We start from the raw sequence: 21,494 nt of genomic DNA on the forward strand, positions 1-21,494 counted from the left end.
TCTGGATCTTTTGTGACTTCCTGGATGAGTTGATACTGCACCCTGGAGAATTTTTGTTAGGACAGCCACTAATGGAAAGATTTTCCACTGTTTCAGGTGATTTCCATCTGAGGATAATGGCTCTCACTGTGGTTTGGTGGAGTCCCAGAGCTGTAGAAATAGCTTTTTAATCCTTTCCAGACTGATATTTCAACAACTTCTTTTTCTAATTTCTTCTGGAATTTTCATGGCATTGTGTGCTTGCACAAACTTTGCAGTGACTACTTTACTCTGATGGTAAGGTCCAATATGAGTGAGATTTAGATTCAACAGGGCTGGTTGCAATAAAGCATGGCTGTGTTCAATCAGCTGACTCTATCAATTAAATTAGGTGAATTGGTTCATTGTGTTATTAAGGGGCAATTACTTTTTTATATGGGTGATATGGGTGTTTGAAAACTTTTTTACAATTTGTCTAAAGATATGAGAACATTCAGTGTGGCAAATATGCAATAATAGTTGAAGTCAGGAAGGGGGTAAATTCTTTTTCATGTAGGGTGATGTAGGGTACAGTTGCCTGCATTTCAACCAGAAATCCCCTCTGCAGTCTTAAACTCTGGCTTCCTGCAGTTTGTAATTATAGTCCTCATAGCCCCACCAGAGAAAAGCCACTGTGGTCCCCTCAGACCACCGCAGAATTAACTCCCTGTGGTCGTGCTGTGAACCATCAGAACTAACCAGAACAAAGCGTGCCAAGTGCGGTCAGTTGTAATGACTATTCTTCCTGATCCGTCCACCAAGATTATCCCAGCCTTTCACAAATGAACATTACTGCACTGTTTGTTTGTGTTATTAACTGACGTTTGTGGTGTTAAGCCATTAATTCTTAATTCAGCTTTTGGATAGCGCAGTTAAACCCGGTTTTTCTGGTGGAGCCAGATGGAAATGCATCTAAGTTTTGAGATTTCAGTTGTTGATTGATTTAGAGCTGGGATGTTTATTCTTTGATATCAAATGTGCTTTTATCACCATTCTGTGAGACTAGTCGAAGTCGTAAGTGTGAGAGAAACCCTTCCATAGTTTTTCTCATGAGAGTTCCATCTACAGGTATTTCTGGGCTCTGTGTTTGCTTCGTTTGAAGAAAAATCACATGGCATCCTTTATGTTTTATTCATGTTGTAGAAATCCCTGGTATTCTTTTACAGGAAGTGTAGTTTGTCAGCTGTTTTGCACCCATCATCGATAAAGTAATGATGTAATGAAATTTGAAGTCTGATAGCCTGTATTTTGTTGTATTACGTAGAAATACAATAAAATGGAAACAAAAGAACAACATCCAGGAACAACCAGGTGACCGTTTTGCTGGCAAAGCCACTGGAAGACCTGTTAAACAAGGATTTCAGGAATTCCTGGCCAGTGACAACGTGAATGCTTCTATGTTATACCAATAAAGTTACTTCAATTCAAAAATCAAACTGAGAGAAAAGAGGAGAGTGAGAAAGTGAGGTAGAGAGTGAAAGAGATTTGTTCTTACCAGAGAAAAACTACATGTTCCAACAAACATTAACAATGCTGATTTTAAAATACAGCTCTCTCTCTCCCTCTGTCTCTGTCGCTTAACCTTCTTTCCCCACCCTTTTCCTTCTATTTCGAATTTGAATTTTGACTGCCTTTATTGGGACAAAAGAATAGGTCCTATTGCTAAAGCATGTCTGTATGATTCCCGATGTGTCTCCCTCCCTCTCTCTCCTTTCCTCTGTCTGCCTCAGTGTTTCTCGGAGCGCAGATGTACTGCCCTTTTGTCGGCCTTGGCCATCTCAGCCTGTTTGGGTTTCGCCAAGTCTGGAGGTCCAGCTCCGAGCCAGCCTTCAGCCAATCATAGACAGACTTCAAAACATCCTTCTTTGTTTCCTGTTTTTCACCTGTTCCACACACCAGTTCCCCCATCCCCACACCCCAAGCAGTGTTATTAATTAATGCTATTCAGACTGCATTAAATCTAACAAAAAGCTCTGGATTAGCAACAAATTGAAGAAGACGCCATTTTAGTAGTAGTAGTAGTAGTAGTAATTTATTTCGGTCCTTATTAACAATTTTCCAAAAAGAATGTACATAAAAGTAAATAAATAACAATAAGGCATTAAATTAAATTGAATTAAATTAAAAGGAAAACAAAAAATATTGACCGAAAAGGTGTAGGCTGAAGCGTTAGCTTATTATGCCTACCCTTTTTACATAACATATTCTAATAGGCAACCCTTTCACTACTATGTTTAGGCTATACAAAAACAAAACAGAACAGAAACAAAAACAAAAGTTCCAAACGTTTCATACACAATAATGATCATAACTTTGTTTTATTTGTTTACCACATTATTTTTAAACATTTTTTTTTTAATTTGCAAAGTGAACTACACATTCTTAATTCCTTGTCACAACTATTCCACAGATTAACCCCTTTGACAGATATACATCTCATCTTTATATTTGTCCTTACCCTTGATTTTTTTAAACCTATTCCCTTAATTTCATACTGGCTCTCTCTAATTTCAAACAACCTCTGAATACAGTTAGGAAGCAAATTATTTTGTGCTCTGTACATTATCTGTGCAGTTTTAAGATCAACTGGTTCATAAAATTTTAAAGCATGTAAATTAATAAATAATTGGTTGGTTCGTAATAATCCATTCGATTTACAATTCTTATAGCTCTCTTCTATGGGGTGAAAATTGGATAAGTACTGGTTTTGTATGTGTTTCCCCATACCTCCACACAGTAGGTAATGTATGGAACTATGAGAGAACAATACAGTATATATAGTGATTTCTGATTCAAGATATCTTTAGTTTTATATAATATTGCAATGGTTTTAGACAATTTTGTTTTCACATTATTTATGTGTGGTTTCCAACATAATTTATGGTCAATTATCATGCCCAGAAATTTATTTTCATACACTCTTTCTGTAGTACTCTGTGTAGTTGTTGATGTTATTGTAAAACACCGGGTCCATATCATTTTCAATCTCATACAATTTGTGCTCTGTGTAGTCAAAAGTCCTCATCAATGTCTCTGAACGGGAACGAATAGTCCTCATCAAGATCTGTCTTTTATTTTTATAGTTCAAATATTCACGCTTAGCATTTTTAGGTTCAAAAGAATCCTCATTTCCCACACAGCCACAAATAATCCTCACCAAGCTCCCCTCATCCACTTCAAAGCCCAATTCCTCACAGTTCTCATTCAGTCCGTGCAGATGCTGCCCCACACAATCCGAACCAATGGCCAAAAAATCCACAGCCATCAACGTCTCCAAACGGAAATATTCCATAGTATCAGCACAAGCAGGCAACAGTTTATAATTCCTCATCTATATTGGTCTAAGTCTTTCAGTTCCCTTATCGTAAATACTTTGGCTTCTGCGGGTGTTCCATTTAGACGTATCATCACTTTGCAGTTTCCTGTCCATGTTGCTTGTCCCTTGTTTTGTTTCCTTAGGATGTGTGCATGTCTGGCAATGTCGGCGTTCTTTTTTCTAAGATGCTCATTCAAGTACACCCCTGTCCCCTTCAGCTTCTTTGCCTGCCTTAGTAGCTCAGTCTTGTGAGCAGGCTTAATGGCAGGCTTTGCTTTGCTATCCTTTCGGGGAAGGGTATGGCAAGCCGCGACGTTATTACTCTGAATGCTCATTTTCTTACTTTCAGAGAACTTCATAACTTGCCGTTCCAGCGTGTGTAGTTCCTCTGTCGGGGCGTCCTCTTCGTCTTTATCTCCGGCTGTAGTCCTGGCATGAGTTCGGTGTGTGATGTCCAGTCCGCTTATGATTAGATCCTCCATTTTTGTGTATTGTTCCAGGTCATCAATTCTTCGCTCGAGTCCGTCAATTTTCTTATCCTTCTCTTCAACAAGGTTGTTCAGTTGTTTGACTTCATCCATCAGATCAAGTAGCATAGCTTGTTGTTTAGCCACTTTACTCAGCTCATCCAACATGAAGTTCAGAGATTTTGTGATCTCCTCCAACTGTTCCTCAACTGCATTACTGACTTTCTTTGGTGGCATTTTCGTTTCGTTATCGTCTTCGTTTCGTTGAGTTTAGTTTCGCTTTGTTTCTGTTAGAGTAGCTAGAGTAGCTGCACTCCACACTCCACAGGGCGCGGCCATGTGTCACGCTGTGATGCCGCTGTCTTATGTGAGTCTGATTTTCTGTATGTTATCCAGATATGATAACATACAGAATTTTTATTGGGTTTGGGAAAGCACATACCCGTGTAGTATTCGGAGTCCAGATGGTGTGCATTGTTTTGTTTGTTTGCACGGTAGAATGGCTGAACTGTTCAGAGCCAGGAACCCTGAAAGGATTATATGAGATCAGCCACTCTCTCAGCAGGTTGAAACAGTACTCTCCCAACCCTCACCTGCAGATACAGAGGCACTCCTTGTGATGAGCAGTAGTACCTGGAAGTGATTTGCTGTTCAGAACCAGATACTGAAGTGGTCACAGTCTCCAGAGATGGAAGGCTACTGAGGAAGTGGGCCAGTGACCATGAAGAAACCAGCATCTTTCTTGAGCTCAGCTCTGTTGTCTCTCTCATTCTCTTTCTGTCTAATGATTAGCTACACTGTATTTGGAGTCTTCCAATATTTACTTCTTCTAAGCTCCTTAATAAACAAGATACAGTGGTCTTTGTCACATGTCCTTCATGTGAAAATGCCTGCAGGTGTGTGTGTACACTATGTGTGTGTGTGTGTGTGTGTGGACAGTGACAGTTTTGGCTGTTTTGGCACTGTAGTCTAAACCATTGGATTTGAAATGAAATAAAGAATTTGAGGTTAAACTGCAGTCTGTCAGCTTTAATTTACAGGTATTTACATCCATATTGTGTGAACCATGTAGGAATTACAGCCCTTATTATATGTAGTCCCCCCATTTTGGAAGACCAAATATAATTGGACAGTTGGCTTCTCAGCTGTTTCTTGGCCAGCTATATCAAATCAAATTTTCAATCAGATTTTATTTGTATAGCATATTTTACAGTTTTTTGCAGTTGTCACAATACGCTTTACAGACAACCCTAGCCGAAACCCCCACAGGAGCAAGCCTAAGGCAACAGTGGCAAGGAAAAACTCCCTGTGGCAGATGGGAAGAAACCTTGGAAGGAACCAGGCTCAAGGGGGAAACCCATCTTCCTCTGGTCAGCTCAGGGTGCTGACTGGTGACCAACATGTCAGTCAGTTTTGTAGGGTTTATGATGTGGCTCAGGTGATGGGTGGGGCCGGGTGGCGGTGATGGGGAACAGCAGGTGGCAACAGATGTTGGCAGGGTGGAGGCAATGGACCGCAGAGGTAGGGGAGACCAGACTAATGACCAGGCATCATTAGTTCATGTACAAGAAATCTAAGAAAAGGTCTACGGTTGATTATGGGTGTAGAATTCACATTTGTCTCTTGCTGTTGTCTCTCAAGGACAAAAGAAGTGTTAATGCCAGTAAAGCAGGCCAACACGGGGTTGAAAAATCTGAATAAAGTAATCAGAGACATAGCCAGAAGATTGGGTGTGTCACAATCAACTCTTTGGTACATTGTTAAGAACGCATTGGTGAGCTCAGCAATAGCAACCAACTACGGAAGGCCACTACAGTGAATGACTGAAGTTGACTTTCAGTTGTTAAGAAACCCCCTTTTCAACAGATCAATAACACTCCAGGATCTAGGTGAAGTTGTGTGAAAGACTATCATAGAGAGACAAATACACCAGCATAACATGAGAGGGTTCACTGCAAGATGCAAACCACTGGTAAGCCTCAAGAACAGAACTGCCAAGTTACAGTTTGCTATAAGTACATTTGGGAACAAACTCTTATGGGCAGTTGAGTTGAACATTAAACTGTAACAAAGTGATGGAAAGAGGAATGTGTAAAAAGAAAGAAACGGCTCATGACCAATGTAGTGGTTGAAGAATTAGTACATTTCAGGCCAGGGCACTGCTCATGTTCAAACTTGCCTCAGTAGAATATTCGAAATGTGCACATGCATACTCTCATTTGCACACTCACTCTCACAAACACTCACAGGCTAATGCATGACTCATCGGGAACGATAGCTGTTCCACAGTTTTCTCCAAAAACTACGCCCCGTTCGACATCTGACTGCCATTTTCCCTCCATCAGTGTCCGCTGAAGCTGATGTCATCATGTGACTATGCCTCCTATGCGGCTCCAGTGTATGTACATGTAAAAAAATTTGCTTTAGTAAACACTCAAGGAAAAATGTGAGAGTGTTCGTCCTTGGCAAAACTTTTTAGAAGATGCACGTGACACCTGGTGGACATAGAGAGGTAGTGCACCACACTGGAGTTTTGCCATGTGGACAGTGCTCAGTGTGTGTGTGTGTGTGTGTTTATGGTTTCAGTTAGTCTGGGGTATTGTTTTTGAGGGTGTGGAGGCCCACTAACTGAGATTTATGCATCTTTGTAAATGCGCCTCTTGAGGAGGAAAGGGTCTGGGGATGCCCGGATCTGTTGCAATCATCCAGTTCCGTACAGCAGGTCCAGAACATTTCCTTTCTGGTTAGGAGTGTTGGAAACAGCTGGGGTTTAGTACCCCTTAGAATGTTCAGAGACATTTGTGTAGCTAGAAGCTTTTGTTGGGTTTTCAGACCCTTCCACAGGGTCTCTAGATGATCTTATTTTCAGAAGAGCAGAGGTCTTTAAGCGTGAACATGACTTATCCGGTAGCACGCAATTAAACAGTTATTCTAATGATTAAATCATTGATTTTAAATCATTGAGGGTTTTGGACTGAGTCTGTTCTGTGCTCAGTCAGAGTGGTTGTGGTTTAAAACAGGGATAATAAATTGGGATAACTAGTGTCATCAGCTTATTTGTTGTAAACAAAGAGGAGGAGCTCCGCCAATCATGTTTCGCCATTGTTCTATTGGTAGATACTAAAGTACTCTGTGATTGGTGGAGTAAGGTGCTATCACAACTGTTTTGTTCCTATTTTAGTACTCCTGCTTGGCAAGGGAAGCCTGTCAGGCTCAATTAGGGGACTTCACTACCTGACACTGTAAAATCAGTGTCAGTGTCTGTATATGTACAATCCATATACAGCAACCTTTGAATCTGAACATTTAGATGTGATCTCCTCTAATATAGCCACATTGTTTGTCATACATTGAAACACTTCATGGAATGGGACGCACCGTTTTGTTTATTTTGTTTTAATGCCGTGAATTGTTGCCCTGTAATTCTATCTCATGAGAAACGGTGAGATGCCGTGAGAAAGCCGTGAGAAACCCTGGCAGTCCCGAGCTGAAGCCATGTCCTCATTCGTCCTTCTCCTCTCTACAGGGGCGGAGTGATGGAGCCCGGCTCGGTGGTCCGCGCCGTGTTTGAGTTCCTTCCCAGCGTTTCCGAGGAGCTCCCCCTGTTTACCGGCGATGTCATCGAGGTCCTTAGCGTGGTCGATGAGTTCTGGTTGCTGGGCAACAAGGATGGGGTCACAGGTGAGTGACGTGCATGGAGAGGTCTGTCGTTGTTGTTCAGTCAGCCCAAATGCTCCAGTTTCCGCTAATAAGAAATTATTATTTTACTATTCTGAAATAGTATTTGTGCTGGATGTTAAAGGGGTAGTTTGCTTTCTGGAGTGTCTATATTTCAGGTTTAGTGTATTTTAGAAATCGGTATAGTTTTTTTTGTGGGTGTCACAGAGTCGGACGATTCTTTGGAAAACAAAGGTTTTTCTAAAATTACCTGAGCTCAAAAGTATATAAAACAATTTATTTGCACACAAGCCAGAAATACAGGCACTGAGACTTTACGTAATTGAAGGACATTTACTTCTAATTTATCTGGACCCTATAGGAAAAAAGTTGGCAAAAGCTTTACTAGCATACTGTCGAAACTTAGTTGCAAAAAGATCACCCCCTATTAATCCACATAGCTGATCTTAAATCGGCCCACAATTTGACAGACCTGGAAACATTCCTATCAATCAGTCACCTGCAAGACACACTATGCACACTTAACAGTCAGTTCATGAAAATGTTGATTAAAGCTAATTATACGTACATTTTAAAATGACAATTTCTAGAGAAAACAAAAACGCATGTCCTGTCTCTGCAGTGAAGGCTACTCCTTCACGATGGGATAAAGTATACCTAGGTATTTACATAAGATTCTTACAAACTGAAGGCTTTGTAATTATTAGTGTATTGGAATTTGAAGGTCAGTTGCAAATTATTTAATAGTAATTTTAAAGCAGCTGGTTATGCCTCCAAAGTTTGTATTTTCTTGCTTTAAGCCGCTATACCAGCCATTCTGAAGCCCATGCCTCTTCAGAAACTTCTGTAAGCATCTAAAATATCGTTTATCATATAAAGAAACTCTTCGGGCCAACATGCAAAATATCCCTTTAATGTACATACTGGCGAAAACGAACTGGATAAATTTTGACTCTCTTTCATACATATAACGAGTCATGTGCATGACACCACTATGATAATCAACTGGTTGTAGGCAGTTTATTGGACAATTTCCCTTTAAGAATGTGTCTGGTTTAAATAAAGAAGCAATGAGCAAGTATATGTCAGGGCGGTGTCTGGAATACGACAAAGGAAATGACTCCACACTTCTGCTCAGGTGTGGCTGCATCTCAGACTGTAAGTGAGAGGAGGGAGAAAGAGAGACAGAGAGACCTCTTTATTATTCGAGAAATTGTAATTTCAAATGAGCTTCTTAACATTTGGCGTAAATGTGATTGTACTTGGGGAAACACAGACGATTCTTTGTCTGTCACTCGAGTTGAATTGAGAAACTAAGAGAGAGGGCGTACAGTATGACACAAGGCCGAGACAGAAATTCCATTCACGCAGCCGGGAAAGGCCCCTTTTTGTTGGCTTGCTGAGCTATCGCAGCAATAATTGCGTTATTGTCGCAAGATAAATAATGGTATTACGCATACAAACGTCACATCTGGTTAGCTCATTCATGGCTCACTCGTGTTCTGTAAAAAAATATCGTCAAAAATTTAAATGGGAGTAAAATGAAATTTTTGCTTTTTTGTCAAGGTGAGTTTTGTGTCAGTACTCCCTGGGGAAGACTGGGGAGGAATAAACAATCTGACAGAAGAGCTGATGTATCCTGGGGAAATGAGGCAGTTAAAAAAACCTCTGAGAAATTGTATTAGAATGAAATAATATGGTTTCCCCATTTTTAGGTGTGTACAACATAACTAATTCCCTGAATTGTTTAATTTATTCATTGGTTATTTTATAATTTGCTCCTCTTTATGCAGGGCTTGAATAATGTTGGATGGCCCTGTATATATGGGTTTTTGAATAATTTGAAACTATGATTATTGGATGAACTTTGCCTTTAAAGGGGAAATTAGCTGAAAACCAAATTTTTAATTGATAGCGTTCATATAAGACTAAATCTTCGTTGTAAAGCTTCCTGCTGAAAACTAGCATTGCTAGTATGACATAATTAGGGCTGTACTTGTTCTGCTTCAGTCAGTATTAGTCTGTCACGATGTTAGTTCTGGTATCCTGTACCGACCTCATTGTCTGAATAGTTAGACCAGAGGTACCCAACCCTGTTCCTGGAGATCCTGTAGGTTTTCATTTCCGCTGCAGTTTGGCACACCTGTCTCTACTTATTATTAGATCAATGAGGCTGCTAGCTGTTGAATGAGGTTGGATTTGCAGGTTCCCACCTAAATACAAATGGCTTTCCTGCTCATGACATTGCAAGTGAATTTTAAGCCTTTGAAACTAGATAATGTGAGACCATGTTGCAGTTGAAAGCTGTCTAACAATGTTAAGGAGTGTGCTATCACATGTTAATTTCTTTTAAAAACTGGAGTGCATTTAAATTCTTCATCATGTCACCATGCATTGGCCAATCAGGATGGCCAGCATCAGCAGTGATGTTTTGCTTTTCCTCTTCGCTGGGCTTATCGCTTTGATGATTGGTCGTTTCTTGGTCATGTGACTGATGACTTGTTCTTGCAGGCCAGTTTCCCAGTACCTTCGTGGAGCCAGTTAGCATCCCCAGTGCCAAGCCGGGCGAGAGGCTGTACGTGTGCATCAATGACTTCAGCAGCCTGGAACCCGGGAACCTGGCACTGAAGAGAGGTACACCGTGCCCAGCGCCTCATGCCTGTTCATGACTGCATGCGGTCATTCCTCCAACCTCCGACCTGCATGACCCTGTGACCATCCCTCATGCCTTTCTGCTTGTGACCTTGTGGGGTCATCCCATGCAGCCCCCTGTTTTTGACCGTATTGGTCTGGTCACCTCGCACATCACCCTGTTTATGATCGTATGGGGCCCAGTCACAGCAAATGTTTGCAAAATGTGTGTGTGTGTGTGTTTGTGTACGTGTGAGTGTGTGTTTGCGTGTGTGTTTGTCTGTTATTTTTGTGTGTGGGTGTGCGTTTGCGCGTGTGTTTGTGTTTGTGTGTATGTGCGTGTGTGTGTGTGTGTGTACACGTGTGTGTGCCAGCCTGTGCATGTGTGTGTTATGTAGGCGCACTCACGCATGTTAATGTTTGTTTCTTTTTCTCTTTCTCCATAACTCGGCTGGCAAAAAGAAGCTTAATTTCAGGCAGTTCAGGTAAAAAGTGAGTAATTTAGACCAATAGTGCACAAGCTAGAGATCAGTTTAACTGCTGTTGACAGTCGTGTTCTAGCAGAGAAGGTTGCTTCATTTTAGAAAGAGCTTGTATGCCAAATGTTAGGTACCCTAGTTTTCCCAGTGCTCCTATAAACATAGCTGTGTCAAAACTTAGAACAGAAGTGCTTCTCACTCATCCTCGTACCCGTGCCAGGGCTCACGCATTTCCTAAACTCTTCTGACCTTATTTAGTTTGGTCATGGGAACCTGGAGGACTGAGTCAGGGATCGGAGGGCGTGAGCCAGCTGACTGACAATTAGGAAATTCATCCCTTTGGCAGCAAATTCACAGGGCGCAGTCCCCCCAGCAACCACTAGGAGTCTCTGTTTGACCACTTGTGTATGACAGGCAGACGGCTGGGAGTGCGTAAGAGGGAACGCTGTGTTCTCCTCGGCTGACCTCCCCTCCCCAGGGCTGCCTTTAGAGAGCTGACCCTCCCTCTCTGTCTTCTGTCAGCTCTTAAATTCCAAACGCATTTTATTTCCTAAGAGGTGGCCCGGCGCTTCGTGAAAAGGGTAAACCCGTGTTCTGCTATGTCTGTTCAGGCATTAATAAGGACTTTGATGCCTCCTCTGTGACACGAGGTCCCTGCATGAGGTCGGCACTCCTAAACAATGGGGGGAAGCCCTGCTCTGTGGAATGTGACCTCTGACCCCTGCTGCAGCATTGTCAGGAAGAATTCTCTCTACTTTTTAGCACCTTCCTGCCGCTGTACATCCATGTGGTGGATATTTCTCACAAAACGAAGCATCATAACCATTCTTTAACGGGTGCTTTGATGTACTTGTTTGCTGCTTATTCTTTTTAAGTGAAAGCATTCTTCAAAAATAAAATAATGCCATAAAAAAGCTGTGAGCACGGGGAGTGTCATCTGTTGCTGCAAATACAAATCCACACCAGAGAATGTTTTCTTTGTACACCCCCATGGAAACCCAGTGAGAACTCCAGACTTGTGTCCTCTCTCCCTCAGCAGTGTGTGTTGCTTCTCCCTCAGTTAAAAGAGGCTTCTAAAAACATGCCTTTAACCCCACAATGCAGGGGGGTATTCCACAAAAATCTGGAGCTAGCTGGGTAACAGCGCTGAGTAAAACCCAGAACAGTTGTTTTATTTAAGTCCTGCTTCCAGATTTTCGAAGGTTCCGGGCATAGTTACCCAGCTAACTCAGTAATCCTGCTTCATAAAGGCCCAGGTGAAACTCATTGACATGTATCTTAAAGGCGAGAAACTTCACTGCCAGCGCTCCACTGTCCAGCTAAGATGCAGTAAAGAAGATTTGCTTTTTACCTAACAAATATTGTATTTCTTCCAGTTAGTCATCTTATTGCACATAACCATGTGCATTATATCACTACTTTGACAAGAGTAAATGACCTGTTCTTTTCTCAGTGTGAGAGAAGATTATCATTGACACTTTATCATGATTTTGAATATTATTGTGTGGATTTTATTTAGCACCTTGGGGGTGAGACAGCTTATTGAGTAAATTCCACCTAGAGTTCCATGGATAGCGTCTGAAGATTGAATTTCTCTTCGTCTTTCACTTCTATACTCCTCTCCCTTCCTCTCCCTCTCTCTCATCTCCTGCTTCTTCCTCCCCTCCTCTTCCTCTCTGCACAGGTGACGTGGTGGTGGGGGAGGGCAACGTGGACGCCGCTTGGCTGAGGGGGCGGAACTGCTGGGGGTCGCGCGGGGTCATCCCCGTGTCCTGCGTCGAAGAGCTCCGCCTCTCCTGCAGGTCCCGCCAGCTGTCCCAGAGGGCCGCCGTCACCGCGGCGGCGACCTCCGACCTCCCCAGCCACGCCCTGGGCCAGGCCCGGGCCCTCATGAGCCTGTCGGCCCAGCTGGAGGAGGAGCTGGACTTCCGGGAGGACGACATCATCACCATCGTGGGCGTGCCCGAGCCGGGCTGGTACGAGGGCGAGCTGGACGGGCGCAGGGGGGTGTTCCCCGAGGGGTTCGTGGAGCTGCTGGCTCCCCTGCGGTTGGGGGGGGCAGGGCAGGAGGTGGGGCCGTACGACATCTACGAGGAGGAGGAGGAGGAGGAGGACGGGGAGGGCTCCGCTCGGGCAGCGGAGGAGTCTGTGGAGGAAGAGGAGGAGGACGAGGAGGGAGTTTACGGGGTGGCGCTGTATGACTTCCGTGCGATGGAGGCGGGCGAGCTGGACTTCGACGTGGGCGACAGGATCCGGGTGGTGAGCACGCTGGAGGACGGGTGGCTGGAGGGGAGGCTGAGGGGGCGCAGCGGGGTCTTCCCCCACCGATTCGTCCGGCTCGAGAGCCCGCGCCCCGCCCCCGATGCCGAGAGGGAGGAGCTGCCAAACTTCGACTCCGCCCCCTCCATAGAGAACATAGATGAGGACACTGCCAGACAAAGCCCGGCACTTCCGGGCGACTCCCACGGTGACGGTCATGACTGGAGCGTCCAGGAGGACCACACGGTCTGGGACCTGGACTACTTGGAGCACCGGGCCGAACGCGGCGGCGCGGACAGGAAATGGGCGGACGCAAAGCCGGCCGATGCGAGAGTGGGTCCGGAGCCCACGCGCGGCTCCTGGGGCGGGGGGACCCTGACACCCCCGCGCAGAGAGCTCCAGAGGGCCAGCTCCGCCAGCCCCTCTCCCCCACCCAAACCCCGCCTCCCACCCCGCCCCAGCCTGCACTCTCTGAACCTCAGGTCGTCTTTCGGTCGTAGAACGGTAAGCGACGTCGCCGACTCGGACCCGCCCCCAGCGCCCGCCACCAGGACCCTCAGCCTCGCGTCGGCCAGCCAGAACGGGCAGAGCAATGGGCGGAACGTCGCCCCTGACAACCCCTCCGGCTGGGGCGAGAGGCGGAGCCATCGCAAGGTCGCCCGCCACTCAAGCGTCAACGACTCGGACCTGCTGCTGGGACGCGCGGGCGAGCGGTGGGGGAAGCCCAGGGGGCGGAGCTCCAACGGCCTGTCCGGCTCCTTCACCCTGGAGAGCCTCTCGGCATCTGCGCGGGACCTGGACGCCGAGCTGTGCCAGCAGCTGGCCGAGTTTGAGAAGGGCTGCCTGCTGGGCGGGGCAGGGGGCGGAACCCGAGCTGGCCCAGGGGGAGGGGCCGGGGGCGGGCCTTTCCCCGATTCCGGCCGGGAGCAGATCTCACGCCACTTCTCCATCCTGGACTTCAGCAGCGAGAGCGACATCATTCGGGGCTCCTCCCACTCCCCCGTGTATCTCCAGTCTGAGGTCTCGCCCTTCTCTTCTTCCTCATCTTCCCCTTTAGAGAGACGGAAGGTTCTGCGGCCCCCCCCGCCCCGCCCGAGGGTCGTCAGACCGCGGGTGTCCCGGGGCTTTCCGGCAGGGGGCGACCGTGGGGGCCCGCAATCCTTCAGACCCGCGAGGCCCGCCCCGAGACCGCCCCCGCCCTGCCTGCGCCCGGACAGCCACTCCCCCAGGCCCCAGACCGACCACACCTTCCCTGCGCCGGAGGATGAAGAGCAGGAAGAGGCGGATCCCGAGGCGGAGGCGGAGTCTGATGAGCAGAAGGCCCTGGAGAGAGAGCAGGAGCAGTATTCCCTCCTCCGGCTGGAGGTGGTGGAGCGGGACATGGAGGTGTACTCCCAAACTATGGAGGAGCTGCGGCTCATGCTGGAGGAGGAGGAGGATGAGACGGCCCGCGCCCAAGCCCTGGAGAACCTGGAGTTCTGCTCCTACACACTTGACACGCTGTCCCTGGAGCAGCAGCAGCTACGAGGTGAGAGACCTCCTGCACCTCTACACTGCCTCAGTTAGCCATGAGACTACCTTCAGTCCTCACGGGTCTCCAATAACCTTAGAGGCACTTCAGCCACCACTGACTCGATACCCTAGAGAGCTTCAGCCATCACTGTCCAGATCAGTCATAGAGCTGCCTTCATCCCACACTGACCTCAGATCAGCTCATTAGAGACTACCTTCAGCCACTCACTGATCTCAGATAACCTCATTAGAGACTACCTTCAGCCACTCACTGATCTCAGATAACCTCATTAGAGACTGCCTTCATCCCCACACTGACCTCTGATCAGCTCATTAGAGACTGCCTTCATCCCCACACTGACCTCAGATCAGCTCATTAGAGACTGCCTTCATCCCCACACTGACCTTGATCAGCTCATTAGAGACTGCCTTCATCCCCACACTGACCTCAGATCAGCTCATTAGAGACTACCTTCATTCTCACACTGACCTCAGATCAGCTAATTAGAGACTGCCTTCATCCCCACACTGACCTCAAAGTGCTATTTTTTATGTGGAAAATTAAAGTTTGTGAAAGTGCTTTGACTTTGCACAGGTGGGAGTATGCTTGTCCTCCGTCAATCCATGGTTTAAAATATACCGTTCAATAAAAATGAAAGCAACTGTGAATGCAGCAGCAGTCAGTGTTTCTGAAATGTGTTCAAATGGTGCAGACCCGTCACACAGAGCGCTGCAGTGTCATGAACCATCTGAAATGATTAACCACTGCAACCCTGTGACTGTTGCGGTAGCTGCACATTGCCCCCAATTCATTTCAACAGGGTTCACTCGTTAAGTCACTGGGTGTGTGTGTGTATGTGTTTGTTGCCTCGTGTTGATGGGAAACGCACTGGTTTAATCTCATGTTAATCTCATGGTGTAATCTCATGTTAGTCACAGGCTGGAATTTGAGTGGGTGTGGGAGGATCGGTGCAGTTGTCTGGTATTAGAGTGGGCGTGGCAGCAACAGTGTGGTGGGCAGGGTCTTTGTCTCTGTGAGCGTGCATACCTGTTCTTCACACTACTGTGGAATTATGGCAATGCAGGACCTGTTGTTTCTGGCTGTCTCCCTCACCTTCTCTACATTTTCTTCTGCTGTTTCCGCTGAAAACACAAGTCTTCTCTGGCATTGGCCCGATCTCGGATCAGTCAGCAGTGTCACTGGCCTGAATGCTTAGCCTGCAAAAAGCAGTCTGATCTGGCATTGGTCATTTTTGACAGAAAATGGTTTGGCTTCTGATGAGTGTGGTGGTTAGGCAGTGAAGGCTGGGCCCAGGGTCGGGTGGTTAAGCATAAAGGGGTGGGGCCTGGGTGGTTGATCATGGAGTGATGAGGTGGAGTGGGATGGGGTGGGAGGCCAGGGTGGGTGGTCATAGAGTGAGGGGTTGGGCCAGGGTTGGGTGGTCATAGAGTGAAGGGTGTGGCTAGGGTTCGGTGGATCGGAAGAAAGGGGTGGGGCCAGAGTGGGTGATCATAGAGTGAGGGGTGTGGCTAGGGTTCGGTGGTTAAGCAGAGAGGGCTGGGGCCTGGGTGGGTGATCATGGAGTGAGTGGTGGGGTGTGGTGGAGAGGGAGTGTGGGTGAGCATAGAGTGAGGGTGGGCTAGAGTAGGGTTCGGAAGAAAGGGGTGGGGCCAGGGTGGGTGGTCATAGAGTGAGGGGTGTGGCTAGGGTTTGGTGGTTCGGAAGAAAGGGGTGGGGCCAGGGTGGGTGGTCATAGAGTGAGGGGTGTGGCTAGGGTTTGGTGGTTCGGAAGAAAGGGGTGGGGCCAGGGTGGGTGGTCATAGAGTGAGGGGTGGGCTAGGTTGTGGTTCGGAGGTGGGCCAGGGGGCAGAGAGGGGTGGGGCTATGGGGTTTGCAGAGAGTGGCGGTTGATGTCTACCCTTCCTGGAGAGCCACGTGAGCGTTTTTTAGCCGCCGCGTGTCAAGGAGGGCCGGAATGTTGCCCTTGCCGACCAAACCTTTCGCACGTACGTGCAGCTGGAACCCTGCATTCCGCGCGGCCCCCCTGCCGCAGCCCCGGGGCGTCTCCGAGCAGCCAGTACTGCGGCGCGGCGGCGGGGAGAAGACATGGCCCGCTTCGGGGCTAAGGCAGGGATCTGGGGCGCGCTGGTGCGCCCCGTGATCCGATTCTCCGCCCTCTTCGGACATGTCCTCAGCAGGGGATCCAGGCGGGTACCAGGTAGGGGAGATCGGGAGGGGAGCGAGAGGGGGGGGGCCTGACCGATTGGACTTTTAAGTAGTCTTAAATAGTTAAAGCAGACAGCAGTGTGTAGGGGGGCGGGCTTTAAAGACAGGGCTCACATTCTGCTTCCCCATTTTGTACCATTACTGCGTTTGTAATTCCTCACTCAGGTCGACAAGCTTATGTATGATACAGGTTTCTCAGTGCAGCAGTGCAAGATAATGAAAGGAAAGTGACTGCAGGACGTGGCTGGTGTTTGTGTGATGCCGTTTCCTGGTCTTACAGGCCTGCTGTGTAGACTGTAGAATTACATTTTAATACTTTTATTCATGTCCACATATCAAAGCAACATCAAAGGATGTAAATGGTAGAGATGCACGGTACATAACCATGATATGGAGGCTTGCTGGTTTGTTGGGGATATACTGTGCACTACATGGCCAAAAGTATGTGGACACCTGACATCCAACATCTCATCTGAAATTATGGGCATTAATATGGATTTGGCCCTTTGCTGCTATAACTGCCTCCACTCTTCTGGGAAGATTTTATATTAAATGTTTGTGCATTGCTACAGGGATTTGCTTCTATTCATCCAGAAACTAATTAGTGAGGTCGGGCACTGGTTGGGCGATTAGGCCTGGCTCACATTTGGCTTTCCAGTTGATTTCAAAGGTGTTGTATGGGGTTGTGGTCAGGGCTCTGTGCAGGCCAGTCAAGTTCTTCCACACCGTTCTATATGGAGCTCACTGTGTGCCCAGGGACATTGTCATGCTGAAACAGTAAAACTGTTTCCCCAAACTGTTGGGGAAACACAGAATTGTCTAGAATGTGATTGTATGCTGTAGCATTTAGATTTGCTTTCACTGGAACTAAGGGGCCTAGCCCAAGCCATGAAAAACAGCCCCAGGCCAAGGGGTGTCCAGGTACTTTTGGTCATATAGTGTAGGTAGCAGCGCTGCCTCCGAATATGGCAACTGCCTATTATTGCTGACATGGAACAGTATCCCAGCCATTTGCAGACTCCTCACCACTGATCTGTGGACATTGCCAAGGTACAGTATGATGTTGCGCATCTACTGCATTAACATTGGTAGTTACAACGAGTGTAGGCTGTGTGTTCATCCTGCCTGCCGCCATGACACACGCGTACACACACACACGCACACACACACGCACAGTACACGTACACACTCTCTTAGAAACATGCTTATTCATGCACACACACACACAGCACACAGCTGTGCATACAGTTCTTCAGATAAGCCCTCTGTGTGTGTCAGTGGCTGTTGGGCGTTTTCATTATTGTCTTATCGGGTCCTATTGAGAAAGGAAAATAAAGCGCAGATCAACCCTGTGAAGGATTTCTATTTTTTTGCCCAAAATAAAACAGAAAACAGAATGGCGATAATTGATCTGAGACTGTCAGATCCATACAAAGCTCAGCTCTAGCGCAATTATTACTCATTTCTGACCTGTGAGATTTGTCTAACAAGCGCACGTTAGGCTGAATGGAAATCAGGTGTGTGACTCGCTCATTACTGATTAAGTTATAACTAGGCACGCTCCATCAGTGTGAAGGTCAAAAGTGCCATTTTATTACATAACCAAAGTTATAATAAAACCTGAGCAATCCCTGTCTTGCCAAATCTGAACGCAGCGATGTACAGCATTGTTTTTCTTGTACTGTTAATACACTACATGTGCAAAGGTATGTGGACACCTCACATCCAACATCTCATCCAAAATTATGAGCGTTAATATGGAGTCGGTCCACCCTTTGCTGCTATAAAAACCACCACTCTTCCGGGAAGGCTTTATACTAGATGTTGGGGCATTGCTACAGGGATTTGCTTCCATTCAGACAGAACAGCATTAGTGAGGTCGGGTTCTGATTGGGCAATTGGGCCTGGCTCGCAGTTGTCTTTCCATTTGATCCCAAAGGTGTTGGATGGGGTTGAGATCAGGCCTCTGTGCGGGCCAGTCAGGTTCTTCCACACCATTCTTGACAAAGCCATTTATATATGGACTGCACTCTCTGCCTGGGGGCATTGTCATGCTGAAACTAGAAAAGGCCTTCCCCCAAACTATTATGGAACCATAGAATTGTCTAGAATGTGATTGTATGCTGTAGCTTTAATATTTGCCTTCACTGGACCTAAGGGGCCTAGTCCAAACCATTAAAACAGCTCCAGACCAAGGGGTATCCAGATACTTCTGGTCATATCGTGTACCTTTGTGGAGAGTGTTTTTCAACACTCTTGCAGCTAGCCAATGCTAATCCTGACCCCAGCTGATTTGCACTGTAAAGCTGATACTGATATGTGGTCTGTTCCAGATCCAAGCATCTGTGAGTCTTTCATTCTGTTAGGGAAGATGATAGGCAGCTATTTATAGTTCATATTTAATGATAAATGTTCCTGAAATATGTAATATTTGACCCTGGGGAGACAGTTGATAGTTTTCATCATCATTACGCCCAAATTTCTTTCTTGGCATAGTGTTTTTCTAGCATTTATTCACAAAATCAGATCTGACATGTTTATTGAAATGTGTCAAAGTCACAGAGTGAAGAATAAAGCAAAGAGTAAACACCTCTAGTATTATTACTGTGCAAGGTGAAGGCAAGAATGAGTAAATAGTGGGAATAAATAGTGAGTGAATAATAAAGTGAAAGAGTGCCAAGCAATCCTGTGTGTGGCGAAATCTGTAGAGGTGCGGCAGGCTTCAAAGTTTTGATTATTGTCCCCAACCACTCCCCTCTCTCTCTCTCTCTCTCTCTTGCTGTCCCTTCCTCTCTCTCTCTTTCTCTCTCTCCACCCCCCCCCCCTCGCTTGGTCTCCCATCTTCTGTCTCTCTCTCACTCGCTCTCTCCCTCTCTCCCTCTAGTCATTCCAGTTCTTTGTTACCTCCTGCTAGCCAGATTCTATTCCCGGGAACCAGGTCTGCCCCTGGGAGAATACACCCCACAATGCAAGGGGGCAGGGGCAGACCCTCTAACACGGACATCTTTGTATCTTTGTAAAAGAAAATAAACTTTAATAAAGATCAGATATGCTTTAAACTGCCCTGCCCCCTATACACCTTCCATCTCCCCCTCATAGCAGTTCTCCTTTTCAGCCCTGTTTGCTTAAAACTGTACATTAGCCATCTGACAAAAGTTTTTATTTCTTACTTCTTATTTTAGTGCTTATTTCTGTTTCTGGTGATAAATCCCAGCCTCTCGTTTCTTCTGTGGTTTTAAATTGCCTTTCATGTGAAAAAGCAAAAGTAGAATGTGAAGAGGCTTCCTCAGATTGGTGAGGATGTCCTGACTTGTCCTGATCAAGTTTAGGTGTGGATGTGTGCTGAGGTGTGTGCTGGCCAATGAGAGAGTGTATCTGCGAGTGTGACGATGATTGAGCAAACCGTTGCTGTGCGTTTGTTTTCTCTGTACGGCAGAGAGGAGGGAGAGAAGCACGATTCCCGTGTTTTTAAAGCTGACTTTCATCTGGGGCGTAATCTGGAGGGAGAAAATCACACACCGCTATGACAAACAGCCCTCACACACACACACACAGTCCCAAAGCATTAACACATCAAGATTGCATTACAGTTTTCTCATTTTAACTAATTCAATCACACTCATTTTAATGACCTCACACAAGTCAACAGCTTATAAGTCATAGAAGGGAAGTCAAATAGACAAATCCCTTAGCGATGTGTTTACTGGCTGGACTTGTTCACATTATAACCACGGTCACCTACAATTTTTAATAATAATGAGATTAAGAAGGCAGCTGTATGCTTTCATGCAGCAGTTTTCATGGCTATGAAAGCACTTCGAAGGGGTTGTCAGTGTGTTGCACCCACTTGGGTGATGCACCGCAGCCATTCTGTGCCAGAATGCTGGCTCCACATCAGTCAGGAGGGAGGGGCTTATTTTGACAGTTAAATTGGGGGATGTTGAAAAACCCAGGCTGCGAGAGCCAGGTTGAGTCTTTAGCTCGGAGGCCGGTAGACGCCCTAATCTTTTGCGATAAGTGAAACGGGTCTTTCATGACCTTGGTGAGCCAGGACCTCAGTTTACCATCAGCCCATGAAACTCAAGCAGAAATGATATAAGTTTAAAAACAGGGTCACGTGCACAATGTCTGTAAATACTCCTTAAGCAAAGACAGGCTGCATTTCTCTGATACTGGTTTCACCAAACAGGAATGCTGCCACGTGAGTGTGTGTGGGAGGACAAAACAAAAACACTCTTCAGGTGCAATTGTTGTATGTCCCTGATGAAAATCACAGTTCACAGTGACTTGAGATATTTGACTCAGAAAATTAAACCACGGGGAAAAAGAGCAAAAAATCTGGCTGCTTTTCACTTTTATTTATAATGAAAAATCTAGGGTTTGTTCTCATGACATTTTTCAACCTGGAAAAGTTGTAATAAAACTGAAAACCATAATAGCGAAGTCAAATTCAAGCATGTATAAATGAATGAAACAATACTTTTTTTTTCCAATCTGAATGTAGTGATGTTGCTGTAGTGCCATGTAGGTTGTTCAAGCTTTAGTGTCCCCTACAGTAATTGGTGCTTTGACACTGTGGAAAGGGGGGTGGGGGGGGGGATACCCTACGCTCGGTTTTATGAATAGACCTCGCTTTTTTCTCACACACACAACGAGATGCCTCGGCCTCTAGGATGCAACAATGGCCCATTGTGGAGTGAGAGTCCGCTTTCTCTCAAACGCTAGCTTTCAGTGAACTGCCTGTGCATTCTCCCTCTTTATTATTGTTCTGGAAAACTTGAAAGCTTTCCCCTCAATCATGTGAACTTGGGACAGAATGATTCGGCACAGAATTTTGGGAGAAATTAGATCTCTCACTTGTCGCTGTACCCGCACTGCCCAGTCTAATGACAAAGTTGAAAGGCTTA

At 46.1% G+C, this 21,494-nt stretch overlaps 1 protein-coding gene across 1 annotated transcript in view; it reads left to right on the top strand.

The window, feature by feature from the left end:
• dnmbp (dynamin binding protein) overlaps window positions 1-21,494 on the top strand; it is a 73,180-nt gene that overhangs the window by 19,504 nt on the left and 32,182 nt on the right. Inside the window, exons 2-4 of the mRNA XM_064321228.1 lie at window positions 7,328-7,482; window positions 9,991-10,113; window positions 12,274-14,376. Coding sequence (XP_064177298.1) covers window positions 7,338-7,482; window positions 9,991-10,113; window positions 12,274-14,376 — 2,371 coding nt within the window. The 5' untranslated portion in view covers window positions 7,328-7,337. The remainder of the gene's footprint in view (window positions 1-7,327; window positions 7,483-9,990; window positions 10,114-12,273; window positions 14,377-21,494) is intronic.

This window comes from Anguilla rostrata, chromosome 2, assembly GCF_018555375.3.
Source record: "Anguilla rostrata isolate EN2019 chromosome 2, ASM1855537v3, whole genome shotgun sequence".
Classification (NCBI taxonomy): domain Eukaryota; kingdom Metazoa; phylum Chordata; class Actinopteri; order Anguilliformes; family Anguillidae; genus Anguilla; species Anguilla rostrata.